Genomic DNA, 20387 nt, shown 5'->3' with positions numbered 1-20387 from the left:
ATAACCCAATGGGTATGGAGAGCTTTAGACATTTGACATTTTCATTTGCTATTTTTCTGCTCATTGTAATTACTATGTAAAAAGTAAAGTAAAATGTAGAGAGAGACATTTTGTTATGAAACTTTAAGTGGCAACCTAATATGAAATAAAGCAGTGAAATCATCGAAGAAAAACAAACTCTCCTGTAGGCTATTTCCCTTTTCTCCTTGCCCATCCTCTGGGTGTTACTGTGTGCATTCACAGCTTTTCCCTCAAGTATTAGTTGGAGACTCTTTGGCTCTTCCACTCTAACCCTCCCTCCCTGCGGCAGGGCCCATCAGGTATACAGAAGGGGACCTTATCTAGTCCCTGGCACTCACCTCCTTTAGGCCTTTGAGAAAACCTTTTACATAGCCAAGTTAAATGGTGGGGTCTCTGCATGACTCGTAGCAAGCGGCACGCGCTGCAATGCTTGACAGAGAAGACTGATTGGCAGGAGAGTGCAGGATGCTCTATCTTTCTTCGCTTGCCGCCACAGTCCCTTTTTCTCTCCTATCTTTTTCTCCCCCCATCATTTACTCGCAGCTGACCTGCATGTGGATGAGGTAGTGAGAAAGAAAGGGACTGAGTGGGAGGAGATAAAAAAAAAGGCTATACGGACTGTGCATTGAACAGACTGTCTGTCCTCAGTCGGCGACCATCTTCCACCTTATTTTCCTTCATTTTTCAGTCCAACACTTTCATCCGGCTCTCCATTCGTGGCATTGCTCCTATTTTGCTGCCTATCCTTCCCCTTTTTATTCTCCCATAACTGTCGCTAAATTTAGTTGGTTGAAAATAAATGGTCTCTTAAAACCTGAATGGTGACCGACAGAGGTCATATACATAAAATTAAAAAGACTGAAGGAGTTCATGATTCAGTCATGTATTTAAGGAAGCTTTTCAGAATGTATTGTCAAGAATGAATAAAAGAAAAGGCATTTATAACAGAGTCAATTCAGTTGTTTCATCAGTACTTTCTATTCTGTTGCTGCTGATAGTCCAAGATAGTTTTACTCTGACACAGTCTAGATCAGGGGTCCCCAAACTACGGCCTCCACATTTGGTCCGGCCCCCTGAACAATACCAGAGAGCATTCAGATTTTTTTTCATTTACGGTATTTTCCGGACTATAAGCCGTATATATGTGGATTTCTCTTCAACCACCAGGGGGCTCTTTAGCAGGAAGTGAATCACTGGAAGTCTTGGTTACTTGCTCGCCAACATTGAGCCCACAAGCAGCATAATGAGTAAGAAACAGATCAGATGTCTTTGGAAAGTGTCTTTGCAAAGGGAAAAGGCCCAGAGAAGAGACAGGAGAATGGATTTATCCCGGACCGGTAGGTGAGTCCCACATTACAAGCCCGCTCTGCGTAACATGCAGCGACGGGCTGCTAATGAGGCAATGAAGCTTCAAGCTGCTTTGCCACATAGAGACTAAGCAAGCTGTGCTCAAGCAACACACCTCGGGTGTTATTGTCTCCCATCACTCCCAGATGGGACCGTCTCATTGCAGAGAAACAAGCTCAGGGCTCCCGTTAGTCATTATCGTGAGTTAAAATTTTTACGAAAGTAAAAATTTTTGTTTTTGTGGCGCTTCTGTTATTTTGAAGGGATATATAAACGTTACTAGCGGCCAGAGTCAGAGCGTTTGGGCAGTGGTCAAGAGGAGATGAGTAGAGCTTGTGAGTCTTAAGTCTGCTTTAAACAGAAAGATTTAAGAATTGTTGGCCGATTCTCCAAACCTCTGTGACCACAGAGCTGATAAAAGTACAACAGGTTTGATAGGTTCGTGTGTCCAAGGCAGAAGCAACACGAACCGATTCCAGTCACGAACATCCCGATTCCAGAGGATAATTCAGTAAAATCCCCAACATAGCATATGGGAATTTAGAATAACCAAACACGGATGACGATGTAGAAGCAATAGTGAACGTTTGTGGACTCATTTTAAGAGATAAAAGATGTAACAAAAAGAAAAGGCGGTGGATGAAAGACAACGGGAGCAGCCGCTGTATTTGCTGCACTATGATTTGGAGGTGAATATGTTTTTTCATAGTTAACATTTTTAACTGAATAAACATAATAATGACCTTTAGATTTAATAATAAACATTTTCACATATCATCTCCGATATCTACCGAACTCTCAGTTCCGCGATATGTCAGCTGTTTGGGATTCCCCTCTGTTCTTACGTCACCGCGCTTTTTGATTGGCTACCTGTCATATTCAACAGGTTGTATTCTCGTTCCCAGTCAGGGAAAACCCCACAGGCTGCGATAAAAGGGCTAAGACAACCCAAATAGGACATATTCAGTATTTAGTGGGAACACCAACATGCAGAAGCCTTATCTGACTGTCCACTCCCCTCCCCCTCTCCCGGGCCACAACAAAATGTCCAAGTCTTGACTGGTCTGCGGTAATAAAAAGGTTGGCACCACTGATTTAGCACATGCTAGTAGCAACACGAAGGATCAGCACTTTTACTGTTAGTTACCGTTCGGAACCTACCGTAATCAGTTCAGTTAAATCTAATCTTGGCAACTTTTTATTTTTCAACTGTAATAAATGTGATATTCAATTGACCTGTTATGACTCAAATTTTGGGTGTCCGCCCCCCTCTGCTGCTGCTGCATCGCTGTGGAAAACCTGGAGCGGCAGAGATATCTGTGGCTTATATGTGTATGTTTACTGGTTTAAAAAAAAAAAAAAACTTTGGGGTTGTGGCTTATAGTCCAGTTTGACTCATGGTTCAGAAAATATGGACTATAATCCTTCCTGGATTTTTTCTGTGAAGAACCCAGAGAGGGTTATTTGATTGTGCTTTCGGGAAAACAATATATTTTTACATTTAGGCACTCCTGCAATCGTCACACTTTTTCTGTTACAAACTGACTCCGGCCCCCCACCAGAGAAGAAAAAAGTTATGTGGCCCTCACAGGAAAAAGTTTGAGGACCCCTGGTCTAGATATTGGACATGTATTTTCTGAATAAAACACAGTATTTTTATGTAACATATTTCTGATGTTAATGGTCAACAATTGATAAAACAAAAGAAAGAAAAAATCCAATCACCAATCTGCTAATCCTAAAACAATCTTTATTTTATTTAATTTTTTAAATAAATCAAATCTTGCTTCAATGGGAGTTGCGAAAATCTTCAAGATCTACCTAAATTCTAATCCTTTATAATTAAATATTGTCATATTGACCACACATATGCTTTAGACATCTTTGTACTTGTAAATGTTTAAAACAAAGATTTAAAATTAATTAATTGGAAAATTCAGAGACAATTACTGTTTTATCTTCCCTTTAACTCAATTGAAGTCTTTGAAGGTGTCTGGAAGAATGTGTGTGTGTGCACACGTGTGTTGCCTGTGTGAAAAGACATGATCAAACATACTTCAGTTTCCTGTTTGTCTTACGAATAAAAGAAGATAAAGTATTCTGTTTGTCTAAAGGCTGTAGATGCCATTTGAGTTCACTACTAACACAAATGTGCAAACAGCCGGTGTGTGGGGGTGTATGTGTAAACGTGTGATCATTGTCTTTTTATTGACAGGTTCACGTGCAAGCTGTCTTCTTTGAAGCACTTATTATACAGTAACTGATTGGCTACATGCATCCTAAGGATATTAACAAGTTTTTCACTTACAAATATATACTGACAAAACAAAATTTCTTTTTAACTCATTTGATATGGATTTCATTCGCTAAATTTTCTTGTATTTTTTTTCCATCTGGTGTGAACTGGATTGATGTTGATGGTACAGACTGTGCTGCTATTGCAGGCATGGTGGAGCTTACTACTATATACTCAAAGAGGTTTCCAGTCATCTGGGATATGACGATCCTAAGTGCTTAAGTAGAAGGCAACTGGACTTCTTGTTAGACTAGGCTGAAGAACATTTTCATTCCATATATAACTGGAGTCAAATAAGGAACGAAGAAGGATATTTTCCTGGCATGATGTTTGTATGTGTATTAAACCCAACAAAACTATCTAACAAAGATTGGTTCATCCCAAGGACAAAAAAACACCCAAACACAACCTTAGTGGTGAACCGGCAACTCGCCGATTGTGGAGTGAACTCCGACCACCATTGAGAAGGGCAAACTCACAAGTTTAGAATCCACAGTTCATTTGCATCTCAAGGACAAGGGACACCTGTCTAAAGACAGAAATGTGTAACTTTTGGCAGGGCAGACAAGTGGTTTAAGAGAGCAGGGAAAATGTCTGTAAATGTTAAATATGAACACTAAACAGAGGAGATAGCTTCAGATTTCATCTTTCAAACACCAACTCTGCAGCCCTGACTCATCTCCCCAGAAGGTTTTTCAGCAAATTACACCTGTGATGGAAACCATTCAAATGGAATTGTTGGTGGACATGTTTGTGCTGTTGAGTAACAATCCAAAAATTGAGTTAAATGGATGGCAGGACCTGCGATTGCCCCATTAGTGACTTCAATTGGCTTACTGGTATGATTGTTATCATTGCAACTTATAAGCATGTTACTTTCAACCATGTTCAATACTGAAGAGGCATTTTGGATGAGAGGTGAAGATTAAAGAGAAGCAGTTCAGTGGCCTTCCACTTAAGTGCTGAGGAGGTTAGTGGTATAAAAAGGCTCATTATAAATCTGTCTGCCTGACCATCATTTTCTGAATCTGACTTTTTTTTTTCCCAAACAAGGAGCTCCACGCCTGTCAATGTTGGTCAAATCTCTGATAGCTCGCCAGAAGGTTGCCTTTAGCACAGACTATGTATTACTCTTCTGTACCAGATTTTAGTTTGTCCCAAGGCTCCTTACTTTGGACTCTGAACCAGATGATTGACTTTAAAGAAAGGTCTAAACATGTCTCATACAAAAATACCTAAACAGAGTTTTGCAGATTTTCACTCAAAAAATAAAACAATACAAAACAAACAAACAAAAAAAAAAAACCATTAAAGGCAATGTAGTAAAATGGTATAATCAGTGCTAGTTTTGACTCACTTGAGCCTGGATTCATTGATGGACAAATATTTTTGCTCTACCTGGGTCCCTTCGAACCCACCATGGCTCTGGGAGCTGCAGTACCTGAGAGAGACGAGGTCACAAGGGATCATCAAAGTCACAAGAAAACTGATGAACCAAAATGACTGGGTAGAAGATGATATTTCATCAAATATGAACTTCCTTCTGGCATCTAAGAGACAGAACTTCTGCAGATGCAATGAATAATGAGCTTAGTCGCAAGAATGCTGGGCTTTATAGTTGTTGTTTTTACATAAAACGAGGCAGCAAAATAATAAATTTTTTGTATAAACACTTTCCAATGAGAAATTTTAACCAATAAAAGCATTAATAAAGAATAAAATTAGTAAAAATTGTAAATGAATGTACTCAAAAGAAGTGTGTTCAGCTTACATGAACACATGTAAGCTTGTTTTGAAGAGTAGATAACGGTCTACAAAAAATATCAAAAGAAACATAAAAAACTGACATGGCATTTAGTTTGCATACGTGGCAAACTATATCTAATGGGAAGGCTGGTCAGTAACTTTTAATGTCCTCTCTTTCATGAAGCGAAACGCACACAGAATCAAAACCCAGAATCATCAGGATTCCACTTACTGAACATGCGGGAACATCCTTCAAATCTCCTCTCTCGCAGTCCCCACTCTCCACCGTCTCGCTCACTCTCATTAATTTTTGGAAACTCTCCTAATCTCTCTGCGGTGTACAGGTAGAGTATATCCTACTTCCTGTGGCAACATACCCGGTGACTCTGTAAACAAGTCTTAGTTTAAAATTCACCTCGTCTAATCCCCTCTTCTCCCCCTTCTTTGCCGACTTGTCCCTCAGAAAGAAAAATTAATCCGCCTTCGTCCATGCGTGGAGCGTGAAAGAACCCCTCCCTTCAAAACCCTGACATCAGCCCATCTCAGTCAACAGCTCCTAGAGGGTGTTCAGACAAGTGTGCGTGCAAGGATCATCTGAACACAGAGATTCGGGAGCAAATACAGATTTAGTCACACACCTGCATGTATGCAAGATTATACACAAACACAGCACACATGAATTCACACTAATCCCCTCCATGAGCCTTTCCAACAACCTCAAAACCCAGCTCTCCCCCTTGGAGGGTTATCATCTCCCCCTTTTTCAGTCTCTCCACATTGGGCTTTTGTCCCCATGGGTGGAAACGACTGGGAAGAGCTCAGAGCATGCGTGCCAGTGATAGGTGCTCCTCTTCTCTGGTGTCGGGAGAGCTGATCTGGGACTGTGCTTGAAGTCTGCTCTGGTGAAAAGACACAAAATTTCATGTTAATAAACTGAAACACAAAACAGTCTCACTGTCCCAGAACGACTCAAACTCAGAAGCTCAAGCTGCTAATCCAGATGCTCCAGTAATGACTCCATTTTCTTTTTCTTCTGTGTTGCTTTTCTTTTCTTGCGTGACCAGAGGAAATAGTCAAGTGTAATTTAGTCAATAGAGTATTTTGTGGCTCCGTATTTCTTTAATCACAAATGAATATTTCTAAATATGCTCAAGTTGCGTTTGAGGGAAAATGCGCCTGTCACATAACTGTGCTACTCTGCATTTTCTGTGGCATAAGATGAACGATCGACTTAGGTTGAACAGATTTTTTTCTTTTTCCTTTTTGTCACACATTTTTCAAATTGTCATTTTAATTTCAGTTAATGATGATGTGAGTAAGCAATAAAAGAAGCTGTCAAATTATGATTTCATTTTGTAGAGGGCAAAAAGGAATCCAAAGTTTTGAAACCACTGATTGTCAACTTCATTGAGGAGGTCACATGCAGAACCACAACTGCATCTAAAGCACTGCAGGCCTTGCTGTTCTGTTAATTAATTTTTTATTTATCCTTTTGACACTTGCCCAAGTGTCAACAATGGACGTAACTCTGTTTAATTGGAATCTGAATTTTAAAAGCCATTGAATTTATGACTTAAAGACACAAAAATTATACGTAATTCTAAATTATGTACAATCGTTTTCTACCACAAGATAGAGTCCCGTTCTCTATCTTGTGTAATCAGAGGTTTTCACATATTTGTGTTTCAGTGGATTCTTTTTTTTTTCTCTTTTTTTTTTCCTTTTTGCTAATCTTGGCTCCAACACTAGACGTCCCACTGGTTCATTTGGCTAATTTAAATTCAGATATTCACTAAAAACCTGTCAAAGTTACATCTTACTTCCCTCCAACAAAAATTGCTCAGGACTTGGTCAGTCCCAAACAGTTTTATTAAGGCATTTATTAGAAATAACTTAGGTACAGTAGATTATTGAAACACTTCAATGCATAACTGTGTATGAAATGACAGTTTTTCTAAAAAGTGAGATAAACCTCAAAATCCCTACCTTCTATTTTTAGTCATATAAATGTATTATCAACTCTTCACATTCTGTTTAAAAGCAAAACATGTAAATGTAACAAATTGATAAATCTACAGAAATTGAGAGAAAAAATTAATATTAGATGATTAAAACATAGAAGTGGTGGCAATTGTTTCTGAACTTAATAGCTGATGAAGCAACAGATGCCTACTTTTAATACAGATATTTGCAGAGCCATGGTTTTGGATAACCACTTCAAATCTCTGTGGTAAATTCAGTGGGAGTCACCTGACAAACTGCATGTGGCACCTAGACTAGAAAACAACAGGTTTGCATTCACCTGTCCACCAAAATATTTCTGTTTAGATCATCCATCCATCCATCCATCCATCCATCCATCCATCCATCCATCCATCCATCCATCCATCCATCCATCCATCCATCCATCCATCCATCCATCCATNATCCATCCATCCATCCATCCATCCATCCATCCATCCATCCATCCATCCATCCATCCATCCATCCATCCATCCATCCATCCATCCATCCATCCATCTTCTTACACCCTTGTCCCTCAGTGGGGTCGGGAGGGGTGCTGGTGCCTATCTCCAGCTAGCGTACCGGGCGAGAGGTGGGGTTCACCCAGGACAGGTTGCCAGTCTGTCGCAGGGCAACACAGAGACACACAGGACAAACAACCATGCGCACACACACACACACTCACACCTAGGGGCAATTTGGAGAGGCCAATTAACCTGTGTAACCTAACCATGTTTTTGGACTGTGGGAGGAAACCGGAGTACCCGGAGAAAACCCACGCTTGCACAGGGAGAACATGCAAACTCCATGCAGAAAGACCGGGGCCGAGAATCGAACCCAGAACCTTCTTGCTGCAAGGCAACAGCTCTACCAACTGCACCACTGTGCAGCCCTCTGTTTAGATCAGTCATTGTATTTTTTTTTTTTTTTTTTTTTTTAGCAAATTCTGGTCTCATCACGCCATGTCATGTGTTCACGACAATGGTGCATTCTGGGACCAATAGTTTGTTAGGGAGCAAAGTTGTGGAGATCACAGTAGTGGTTCTCCTTTTGCTATTTTGACTTATTTTTTCCATTTATAAGGAAATGTTTTTGTTTTCCTCCTTGTCTCTCTTGTTTTGATGAAATTCCATTGATTGAACTTGACGCTATTTGAAGGTAATATTTTGAACCCCTTTTCAATCAGTGATTGAATTACTTTGAATTAACAGCATGCATATCCTGACAGTTTTGTATTTCTGTTTTATTTTATTCTACTACATCTACTAGCATATAACAAGCCAAGTGCATTTTCCCCAAATACATCGACTAAACTGGTCTTTGATGTGTCGCTATTACACAGCTGTATATTATGCCGGAGTGAATCATACCAGATGTCTTATTTTCAATGTTTCATTTCTTACTCCATTCTGTTTTGACCTATGAAACTCGATTAGTTTATCGTACTTAGGTTATTAAGATAATTATTAGACCTTCTAATTTAAGAAAATAGATATTCATTTTATTAAAGAGGTTTAACTATTGTGATACAGGATTGTAGTTTATTCATTCATATTCACTTGTACCTTTATTAACCAAAGTCAGTTGTAAAAAGTCAGTACAGTATCGCATTCTGGAGAGACAGTTGTTGATCTGAAATGTGCTCCATTTCAGAGGGATAACTTCTGCCATAAAGCCTTAATGAGTAAGAAAGAAAATGATACAGGGTCAGATTACTACATCACAAAGAATAGAAGTTGAACAGATTAGGTAAAAAAAAATGCCTGTGAGAATATGTTGAGTCTTTTCCGACGTCGGGCATTCAAACCGGGGCAAGCCTTGTCTGTAGATGAGCCTAAAATAATGAGATATGAAAATGACTTGCGGGCACTGAAGGAGTAGAGGGCTAGGGATTGTGGGGGAGGTTTGTGTTTGATCCCATCTCTTCCCTGCACAGTCACTTCAATTATCTTCCTCTCCTATCACCTCATCTATTGGGAATATAGGGAGTTATTAAGTAAAAGCTCGAGAGCTGCGGTTATTGGTTTAAAATGGTGATTACTGCGGTGAATGTGTATGAGAGGGTGGCAAAAAAGAGATTAAGTTCATGTTTGGAGGTTGTTGTTTTTTTGGACAAACCTTTTCACATATTTTGACACCAAGCCTTTAAGGTGATCCTCATGTGCAGCTAACATAGAATTTATTTTTAGATATCAAATGGTACACTTTTTTTTATGCTATCTGCTTTATTCTCCATAATGCAGTGTGCTTAACACTGTGACCACTTGACTATTCAGGTAAACGTCTGCTATATCTGACTTTGCCCAGCAGGTAAAAGCTGCGTCTGGGTTGTAATTGCTATTTAAATGCCAGAGTTTCTTGCATGAAATCAAACATTATGGAGTACCACCGGAGCGTCAATATTCAGATTTGTAAGCAGGCTGTAAAATCCAAAGGTCACTAATTTATGGAATGTGACATTTCCGTGGTGCTTTCTGCATTTTGCTCATCACTTCTGGCCTATTAATGCATAAATTAAAGCAGAAAAAGTAGTTGCAGCTGTAGTAACACTGCGTAAATATTCAAGTTGTGAAGCTTTGATTCATTAAACTTGAATAGAAAATTTTGACAGTCATGTTTTTATGCGTAATGATGATGCAACTTCAAATCAGAATTATGTTAAAACCGCAGAAACAGTTTCTTGAATTAAAAGAAGCCTGAATGAGCAGCCTACTTTATACTCTGAATATACTATATATTTTGAACTCTTAGGCGTTTTAAAATAATTTCTTACATTTTAATCTTTGTGGTTTTCCCCGCAGAACCTTCAGAACTACAAGCAGACAGCTGAAGAGTACTTTGAGGCTGCAGCTAAAACTGGAGAGCGGATACGGTAAACACTAAATATTTGAGCTGTTCCATTTGTAATTATGTTTCATCCTCACTGCCTCATTACATTTTCAGTCTGTAGTACTAAATCAGTTTATGCAGCGTACGTTGAAGTGTACTTTATTTGGGATTTTAATTTAGTCTCTATTTGTTTGCAAATCCAACGGATAAAAATTTTATTGTGTTGAAGTGGAACGAAAACCATCAATGAGAAAACAACAATTTAACAAGAGTCAGACAACAGAGTGTGGCGGCTATTTGCAATATTATAGGTCTGCTAATGTGAACTTTCCAGCCTCAAGCTGCTTGTTAAACAGTTTTACTCAGTTGTGAGACTGGGTGATAATTTACTATTATCACCCCTCATTTCTTCTACTTTGTATTGTGGCTGAGATGTCAAATTGACATGGACAATTACTTTTTTTTCCCCATGCTTGAATATGTAGTAAAATTTTAGTGAAGTGTCAAAACAGTTCTTAAACAGATATTACACATGAAATTGGTCTTTAAAACTGTGACATCTATTTTGGTGTTGGCTAAATTTATTTAAAAAAATTAAATTTCTTTGATGTGAAACATAATATGGAATATTTGTACTGGAATTCAAAAAACAGGCATGCTTCAGTGTAAGGATGAGACAGGATATCTCAGCATAAGATCTCACAAGAAAAAAATTAAGTTGCTATCAGAATGTGCCTTATTTGAGCTTTAGTTATGGGCCTTGGAATGAATTATTTAAGGTTGTCTCCCAGTTGTATCTTTCTATGAGACTATTTTGATTAAACCAATGCTTTAGTAAATTAATTTCCCTGTTGTATTGACAAAGCATGCCTAAAACTGCTATTTAGGCTGATGGCACTGTTTCAAAAGCGCAAAAGTACTGTAAACATATTCTGATTTTGCATGAAGGACATGATGCTCCTGCGAGAAAACCCTCACCTGTTATAAGAAAGCATACCAGTTTTATTCAACACGTACCTACTGTCATGCTGACGCTGTCAGAGTGTGTGGGACTCGCTAATTAATTCTGCTTCATAACACCAATTCTCGTTGCTTTTTATCATTTAGTCAGAATGTATTCAGTTTTCTTCTGGGCATTCATTAGCACATGTCTACACATTTTATTTTAATTCTCCAAATTTCACAAGACTTACCTAAAAGCCTGGATCTAAAGACCCCTGATCGGAATCACTCCCATCATAACTCCGGCTGAATGTTAAAATCTGCCGCAGACTGAAGGCGTTTGCAGTCATAACAGGTTTTCTTCTCGGATTGCCCTGCATTTAGCTCCATCCACCTTCCCATAAACTGTGACCTTTTCCACAGGCTTTGCTGAACATAAAAATCCCCACAGAATTATGCTGCCACCACTAGAAGCAGTATAATGCTTCTTTTAAATTGTGTTTTAAATTTATTCAAATTTAAAACACAAATTTAAATTCACGAATCCTGCGATATGGATGACTTTGTTGTTTCCAACTGCTACAAGCTCATCTTCCAAAATTACTGGGCATGTGGGCTTTCAGAGCACGAAGCAAGGAACAGGAAACCAAAGTCAGTCCATGTCAACAATACAGCTTTTACCTAGCTAAGCTCTGTGTTGTTCCACATGTAAGCTCTTTAATTCGTTCAGAGCTTTAAATACAAGCAAAGATGTTGCAAACCATTCTTATATCAGCTGCATCAAGTTCTGCTGCCCTATATATTTCTCTGATGAAATGGCACTGAAGGATCAGGTGTTGCTGTGATCATCTGCTCTCTGCACACTCGCAACTTTGTGCCACTGCTGGAGCGTTTTTTTTTGCTTTGCATCCTTTCATTAACTCACTGCCATTCTACAACCCCAAACCCAGGTAGATCAGGAATGTAATACTGGTTGTTTGACTTCAACCCTTCATTACTTGTCAGGACTTCTCGTTTGATTGTGAGGGAGAAAGTATATAGCTAGATCATGGAACCAAAGCAGGCTCCAAAAAGGTTATTGGTGGGGATGATGATACACTATTCTATTTTATGGCACAAATAATAATAATAATTTTTTTTTTTGCATGTGAGCTGAAATATTTATTGTGGTGTTTCGTCACAAAAGCAGCAAATGTTTGCTGTATCCCATACTTAGCTTGCAGCATACCTTAAGCAAAACTTTGCATGCCTTTCCATAAATGAAGGCCATATTTGTGCACTTCACTGTCACGTTCACTACTGTATTGGTTTAAAATGCATTATTACTAATTTTATACAGTCAGATTTATTGTTGTAATTATAAAAAATACAAAGTTCAAGGAGTATAAATACTTATGCAAGACACTGTGGGTTACAGCGGAAATCTTTAAAAAGTTTATGGTAAGTGCTGTCTGATGGACGATGACCTCATCCGCCACACTGACATCTTCTAGTACCATACACATTCAATTCAGGTCCACACAATGCAATCCTCAAATGTTGTCCAAATGATTACATTTGTAAAGATTTGCTATTTTCTGTAGTTGCATGGACGAGGTTAAAAGATCACTGCAGCACAAGTTTGCTGAAGGAAGGCGTTTAGTTTGGCCTCGGTGTGCTGCTATTATTTTTATACTGTGCACACAAAAAATTCACTCCCAATTTCCCTTTTCCATCTCTGCCAGACACTGAGGGACATTTTGTATTCAGACAGTCATGTGCTCATCATGTTCTGTCAGCATTAGGGCAGTGTTTCATTGTGGAGTGGTCATGCTGTCATTTCACACTACACTGACCAGCCAGTAATTATTCTATTTACCAACTGTTCAGGGGAGTATTGGAGCAGTACACATTATGCTATTTAGCTAAAATGACAAAAAAAATTAATGGAATTCTTCACTCTTTCTTGGCAACTAAACCTCTACATGTCGATATTCTGTCTTTTTTAATATGTTTTTTTACTCACTCTATCTTTGGTAAGGCCCAGTTAAGCCTAAAATAACTGTCAGATTCTGATCCACAGGCAATCTCTGAATTCAAAATTGGAAGAAAATATTATTAGTTGGGGTGAGGGGGAATCCAGTCTGTTTATATTTTGTTGTTCTTCTTTCTCATCCTTTGTGTATTTGTGATTGCATGGATCAGCAACTTACCAAGACATCTGTTAACAATTCCCCTTGCACAAACTAAGACATTGCCCGATGAAGCCAAAAGCCACATATTTGGCCAAAATGTATGGCAAAGCTTTAGTGAGTTCTTGAAGCACCTCAGGTGCTTCAACAACTCAGAATACATATATTGGAGCCCACAGGTTACTTCCTCTCCTTGCCTGCAGTTCATGTGATTCCATATCAAAATATTGCCTTCATATGGAGACATATTGCATGGTTTACTTGCTATAAGGAGTTTAGAAGAGTTTTGCCTTGGGGTGTCCATGCAACCCATATTCCATAAATAGCACCTGACTGCAAAGAAAGCACAACATTTGGGCAGGGCTTACCTTAAGATCTTGAAATCTATTAATCCTCTTAAAGAACCTTGTTACTCTAGGGCAGAATCTAAGTGAACCTCAGGTGTCTGTGTGAGGATTCATCCCAAATGGTGACTGTGTAGCCTGGTAGTTTAAAGCCCACTGTCTCATCTGAATCTCTGCACCTCTACTATTGTAGAGGTGAATACTTGAATAAGAGGTACAGGTTACTCTCTGCTATGCATGTCGCCACTTTTAGTTCTTCATTTCTGTTTTTCTGTCCTTCTGAGTTTTGATTTAATTTTTAAGTCTTTGCTAGTAAACATGCAAACAGCCCAGGCAGTTCAGAGTTCAGTCAAAACCTGACAAATATATTACTAACCCTGGAAAATTCATAACATTGTATTTGACCATTATATGAAAGTACAGCAGGTGGTATCTGGTTGATTAAATTAAATCAAGCACATTTAAGATTTACTTTTGAGCTACAATTTTACCCAAAGTTCTTTGTAAGTTGCAGTATAACATAAAGATAAACAAAAACATATTAACGATAATTGAACTAGTGAGCAAAATGGGGGGAGGGGACTATTACGTTACACCATCAATGTAGAAAATACATTAAAGTTGTGTGTAATACAAAACATCTTTAAAAAGACAATGTCTAAGGTTATTGCATTTTGTATTTTATTTTCTCTCAGTATTGTTTTGGGATTTTCAACTAAACATATTTTGATCCATAAGCTTGAAATGCTAACTTTTTTTAAAAAACAGTAAAACTGTTTAAATAAAAAGCTAAATGGAGAAACCGAAAAACTGTCTGACATCGCAAAGCTGAAGATGAACACTGATAGAAGGTCCTTATCCTTTCCAACTTGAGTGAGTCGTTCAACCACAAGTTTTTTTGATTGAGCAGTTATCAGCGATGAGGCGTCACACACAATCCCATGAACACACGGACCCCTTATCTTGTTCTCGCTTGTCACCTGTTTTAATGAAACACTGCCTTTATCCTATAAAATCTTCCTTTTCCTCTGTCCCCACAAAACGAGACTGGTAGGGATCAATCAGTCTGGCTAACTGAGTGCAAATTTTTATCAATCAACTCCATCTGTTTTTAGCATTTCATGTGTCAGCGTAGAAAGATAGAAGCAGAGCTCTGTCTATCTGCAGCACATGACTTCCACTGCTCCTGGATGTTATTCCCATTCGAGATTGAACTGTGTTTCTGCAGAGCTGAGATAAAATTTAGGGATGTAATGTTGCAGTATATGAACTTGGGATTTAAGTTTGTGCCATAACTTGGCAAAGGTTGGATAAATCTTTCCCATGACTACCAAATAATACTTTGTAGAAATGTTCTGTGTTTCTGATATTGCGTGATTGGTAAGTAAGATTAGTGTGAGCTGAACTATGTTATGCTCATAGCATTTTCATAAAAGCTTCACAAAGCCTCTTACAATAGAAGATGCCTGCTCTGTCGTTTCTTTTGATCTCACCCCAACCATGACATCTTTGATCCTCTCTTCGCTTCCTTTTCATTCAGTGTATTATTAAAAAGTAAAGAAGAATGCCACAGCTGCTAGTTTAAGGCAACCAAAATCCTCGTCATTAATAAGCATCCCCCGGTACACACGCAAACACAAACAGTGCCCCCTCAGACATGGAGAATAATAAAATGCTACGCCCATTCGATCTTTTCTTTTTCTTATTATTACTTAATTCCCTCATGTCATGCCCTGCAAAAACCAAGAGCTTGAGCTCTCTTCATAAAAAGCCACACACCACACATCACCAAGGTGAGACAAAAAAATAATGAGAAACTTACGATTCCATCCTAATCTTTCCCCCTCAACTCTTCATGCATCTTTGCCGACTGTCACTTTTCAGAAAGCAATTTGGATGTTGTTTCGCTTCTTTTTGCTGCAAAAGTTAGCAATCAAACTAGCTGGGTCGACTAATGTTTTTCTAATAAGAGCTCACCTTTTATTTCAGTCAAACAAGGCAGTTGGTGCAGATTAGCAAAGGCAATTTTCTGCTTCAGATTCCATTATTAAAACACTCCTGCTATCAGAAAGTTTCTTGTGTTAAATAGAAAAAAGAATTACTGTTTTTTTCTTCTCCCGAGTTTGGATTAATACCTTGAGGCTATTGTTGCTGTTATCGTGAATTCTTAGGGAGTAATTCAGAACACAGACATGTTGTCAAGTTGCAAAGGCAAACATCAAGTATTCAAAAGAATCTAAACGTTAAATTTGGACACAAGTAATTGATTTCAACACAATGTAATCTCTGTATCTAGAGGAACACTGCTAATCCCTCATCTATGTATCAGAGATTATATCCCCTTTTTATCCAGAATGAATGGATTTCATTAGCATGCTTGATATCTATTCAATGAGAAGAAGTTCAGTAAGCCACAAAGTATCACAATCTGTCAAAATCAACACTTCTCATAGTCTTTGACAAATTAGTCTGAAGGGCAAAATTCTTGACTTTCTCGTTTGAACCATACTTGTTTTAAGTAAAAACTTTCAGTGGATTTAAATACGAGTTTTTGAATCAGTTCAAAGGTAATCAGCATCTTATTAACTCTAAATAAATTACACACGAATTAAGAAAAGAAATGGAGAATTTATACTAAGAAATTAGCTTTCAAAATATTAGTATCAAGTTGATACTAGTAAAATCTGAGAACCATTAGGAACTTATGGATTCTCAGAAGCCTGGAGAAACAGTTTTTGGTCCTAATTCTAATTTTTATGAGGGGGTAAAAGATTTTTTGTCTTCAGAAGCAATTTTTTATTTTTTTGGAGCACCAGACTTCGCTGATGGTCAATACCCAGGGGTGCAAATCAACCTCTAGCAACAAGCACCTTCAATTCTCCACACACAAAAAATAAGATGCTATCTCTGTGGCATGCTGTTTTAACATAAAATTAGTTTAACCAAATTTACATATATTTAGTTTATGTCCAGACGTATTAGTAAATTAAGATATCTCTAATTATATTTTGACTAGACAAAATACCTGTTTCAGATATCTCTAACTACATTATGACTAATATAAATTATGTCAGATTTACCATTAATTAGTATGGAAGCTTTGATATCTACATTTAATTACAGGGTATCTGAAAACATATAATTCAGATATCAACAATTAAATTATGACTAGTCTTTTTTGGTCTGCACCAGCATTTGATCACACATTCACATCCCCTCAAATGAACCGGACTTCTAGACAACTGAACTAGAGTTTGATTAAAGCAAATCAAACAGAGAAAGCTTGAATGCAACCTTTAGGTCACACATTTGTGTTTTATTTTTTAACCTAGCCATGCTGCATCTTTGGCCAGGAAATAGATATGACTGGTTTATGGATGATATGAAGAACTGACTGGTATCGTTTCAGAGTTCACGCTTGGCTATTACAGCACTATTAAGAATTATATTACTGCATATTTGTGACCAGCATGTTAGAAATGTTGGAAACTATCATCAATTATCAATGTGCAGGACAGATCCTGAAGGCATCAGCCAGTAACCTGACTTCCTGTCTTGATAGGTTAACATGGAGAAATGTTTGAGTGCCTCCAGCGCACCTAGTGGCGTTGCACCTTATAATGAGGAAAAGGTAAATCATAGACCAATGGTTGCCATGGACTACTGTTTGTCCATGCAAACTGGAAGGGTTATTCATCATTTAATTCATCACTGTCACATTCGGTTTCTTTCTCTCTCATAGGTTGCATTCACTTCCCTCTTCATGAATATTCCCTCTACCTCTGATTTGTTTAATCCTGTCGCTTTACCCTCCACTGCACACGCTAGCACCCACACATACCAAGACTGCACAATAGACACACCAGTGCAGAGAAATTTCTCTCACAGTCTTATTTGTATGCACAGCTTCTCGCATGCGAGCACACACGCACACACGCATACTGTGGATTTGTTAAGCACAGATAACACTGACGTGCACACTGGGTGTGCATATTTGTTGTGTATTTGTAAGTAAAGGAAGGAACCTCTGAGCTCATTCATATGTGAAGGAGGCATGAATCCGTAATTGCTTTCTGGCATGGTACGAGGACAGCTCCGAGTGTTGACTGGGTGTTGGTGTGTGTGCAAGCATAGAGACTTGTGCATGAGTGTGTGTGTGTGTGAATGTCAAGTGGTCATCTTCAGTTCTTCATTTGACATGATGAAACATGTGCCTCCTTATCGAATTAAACTCTAATTCATTCCCTCTACAATTCTTGCTCTTTGTATGCAGCCTGAAAAATCCTGTGGTGGAACATTTAAATTCACCATTGGTTTATGCAACACTGTGGCAACAGGTTAAGCAGTGGCCGTGCTTTCATCTAGAATTTATCTTGGCTTTAGATGGTGATACAGAAATCAAATAGTTTATTAAATATATATTTCTCAATAAAATTTACGCCCAAAAAGTGTTGCTTTAGGTGTGTTTTATGTTTTGTTTGATCTGTGTGTGTTATGAAATTCCTATGCCAGAAATGTCAGAGGAGTTTGTATTGTAAACATAATGTCACCTTCCTAAAATAATGGCCAAAGTAATTTCCTGCCCAAAGTGATATTTTTGCCTAAAACATGTTTCTGAAAGAAAGAGGTAGTGATTTAGGCCATTACTTTAGGAAGGTGATGATATATGACCTACACTTTTTTTATACTGATAAAGTCTCTAAATAGCTTATTTAGGGTTTTGTCTACATGTTTCTGTTGGAATTTTGACATTAAATTAATTTAGTTCTGCAAGATTTTACCTAAATCTCAGTGCTGGCCTCCTTTGGTCAAACAATACCCAAGTAGTTGAATTTTCTTGTTGGTTACAGTGGTAAAATTTGGTACAGCTTCGTCACATCCCCAAGTTCAGGTATCAAATGATCTAACTTAGACACACAACCCGGCCCAGGAGTGCGTCACTAGTTAGAATAGCTAGCGTGACCAGCGAGCATCGATCAATAGCATGACTCAGCTGTGCAATGATGTGATTTATTTGCAATATGGGCACAGAGTGGAATAAGTGTCCTCTGCTTTGTCTACTGATGAGTGGTGGTGTGAGAGGCTTGCAGGATCACTTACTAAAGACAGTATTGACAGCATTTATTTGTTACAAGATGATGTCAAACTACAGACAAGAAAGCAAAAGCACTTGGAGTGTTTCACTAAGATCCCTTATGGCAGTTGGCAGTGTTTACAGTTTATGACTTTAACGATGCGACTAAGGTAAAACGTAGAGATCAGAGTATCAGCTGATTTTGTTTAGTGCATTCATTTTCTCTGATACCAGCCATTTAAAAATGCAAGGATTGGGATCCTGAGCCAAACTTGAGTCAGATCTGTAGATGCCTACTCTAGAAACTTCAACATGTGTTTTATTTTGCTGATACCAACAAGTACGGACTTTTCTACCACCAGAAGCACCATTTGTATATATGTAAGTATCACAGATCTTTGCTTTGAAAGAAAAAAAAAGTGTTTAAACCAAAAAAATCAGGAGGACCATTCAGATTGTCATCAATAAATATAGCAGCAGAGGTCTGTACGTTAATATGTAGATGCACCTAGAAAAAGTGATTCATGCTTGTGTAGCACAAGTAATGCAGTAAAGTAAATCTAGATTTTAGTGGAAGATATTTTTTCTTTATGCAGAACTTCTCAGCAGATGTCCTCGGATTTTTAAAGGGAGAGCAAAACTGCATTCTGCATACACTACAAGAAATGGTTCCTTCTGAAAAGGATGTCTCTGTACCTGACAACCTGTCTCCTATAGAAGGTGCGCAGAGAAATTCGAAAGGGAAAAAAAGTCAACACTGCCAGCCCCATTTTATTTCACAATTGCTCATATAACATATTTTCAACAGAAGCATGGCTTACATGCTGTTTATAAAAACGGCAAATAAATAAAAGTCAGTAAACGCAAGAAATGTTGTATTTTTTAAAAATATACTTCACATACCTTCCCTTTTTTCCCTTTCCTAGGATTTGTATAATATAGCAGTCCTTTCTCTGAAAACTTACTTTAAAACAGATGAAATGGGAAACAAGTTATCAATATCAGGAACAGGAAGTGCATGATATAATGTTGCTGAATATTGCAATGGCTTTGTGTATTTACCCACATGGATCTGTCTACACATGGATCTGTTTAGTCTCTGTCTGAAATGTGCATGAAACAGAGGGAAATATGTTGAAATAGACTAATCAACATTTTTTTTAAATGTTGATTTAAACATTTTAAATGTTTAAATCAACATGCAGACTGCATGGCTGCAGTCTGCATGCAGGGCACCACATTTATGATAGAGTTTTAATGCACTTGAAATAGTTTAACCTACCAGACATTGCATTCAAATGCACACATTTACTTTATGATTGTAACTCATAAATGTGCAACTCTATCATGAATGGAAGAATGAATAAATGTGCTGTCTGTAATTGGAGATTATATTATATAGTATTATATTATATTGTTAGTAAATATCCACCTTAAATATCATTTAAGGTGGATATTTACTGTTCCAAGATGAGGAAAAAGGCTACGTTTAGCTAAGCTTAAGCTCAGTGAACTTGCAGTTCTGTTCGGTAAGATTCAGAATATGCTTATTTATTTATTTATTTTATATATATATATATTTTTTTTAGCAGCACAGCAAGTAATAAACATGG

General features: G+C 37.9%; 1 protein-coding gene across 5 annotated transcripts in view; it reads left to right on the top strand.

The window, feature by feature from the left end:
* chchd6b (coiled-coil-helix-coiled-coil-helix domain containing 6b) overlaps nt 1-20387 on the top strand; it is a 58726-nt gene that overhangs the window by 17708 nt on the left and 20631 nt on the right. For all 5 annotated transcript variants that reach the window (XM_008409382.2, XM_008409383.2, XM_008409384.2 and 2 more), the window contains one exon: nt 10216-10286. In XM_008409382.2, the coding sequence (XP_008407604.1) occupies nt 10216-10286 (71 nt within the window). The remainder of the gene's footprint in view (nt 1-10215; nt 10287-20387) is intronic.

Source organism: Poecilia reticulata, linkage group LG5 (assembly GCF_000633615.1).
Source record: "Poecilia reticulata strain Guanapo linkage group LG5, Guppy_female_1.0+MT, whole genome shotgun sequence".
NCBI classification, from domain to species: domain Eukaryota; kingdom Metazoa; phylum Chordata; class Actinopteri; order Cyprinodontiformes; family Poeciliidae; genus Poecilia; species Poecilia reticulata.
The sequence above is the reverse complement of the archived record's forward strand: the minus strand, read 5'-3'. Positions and strand labels throughout refer to the sequence as shown.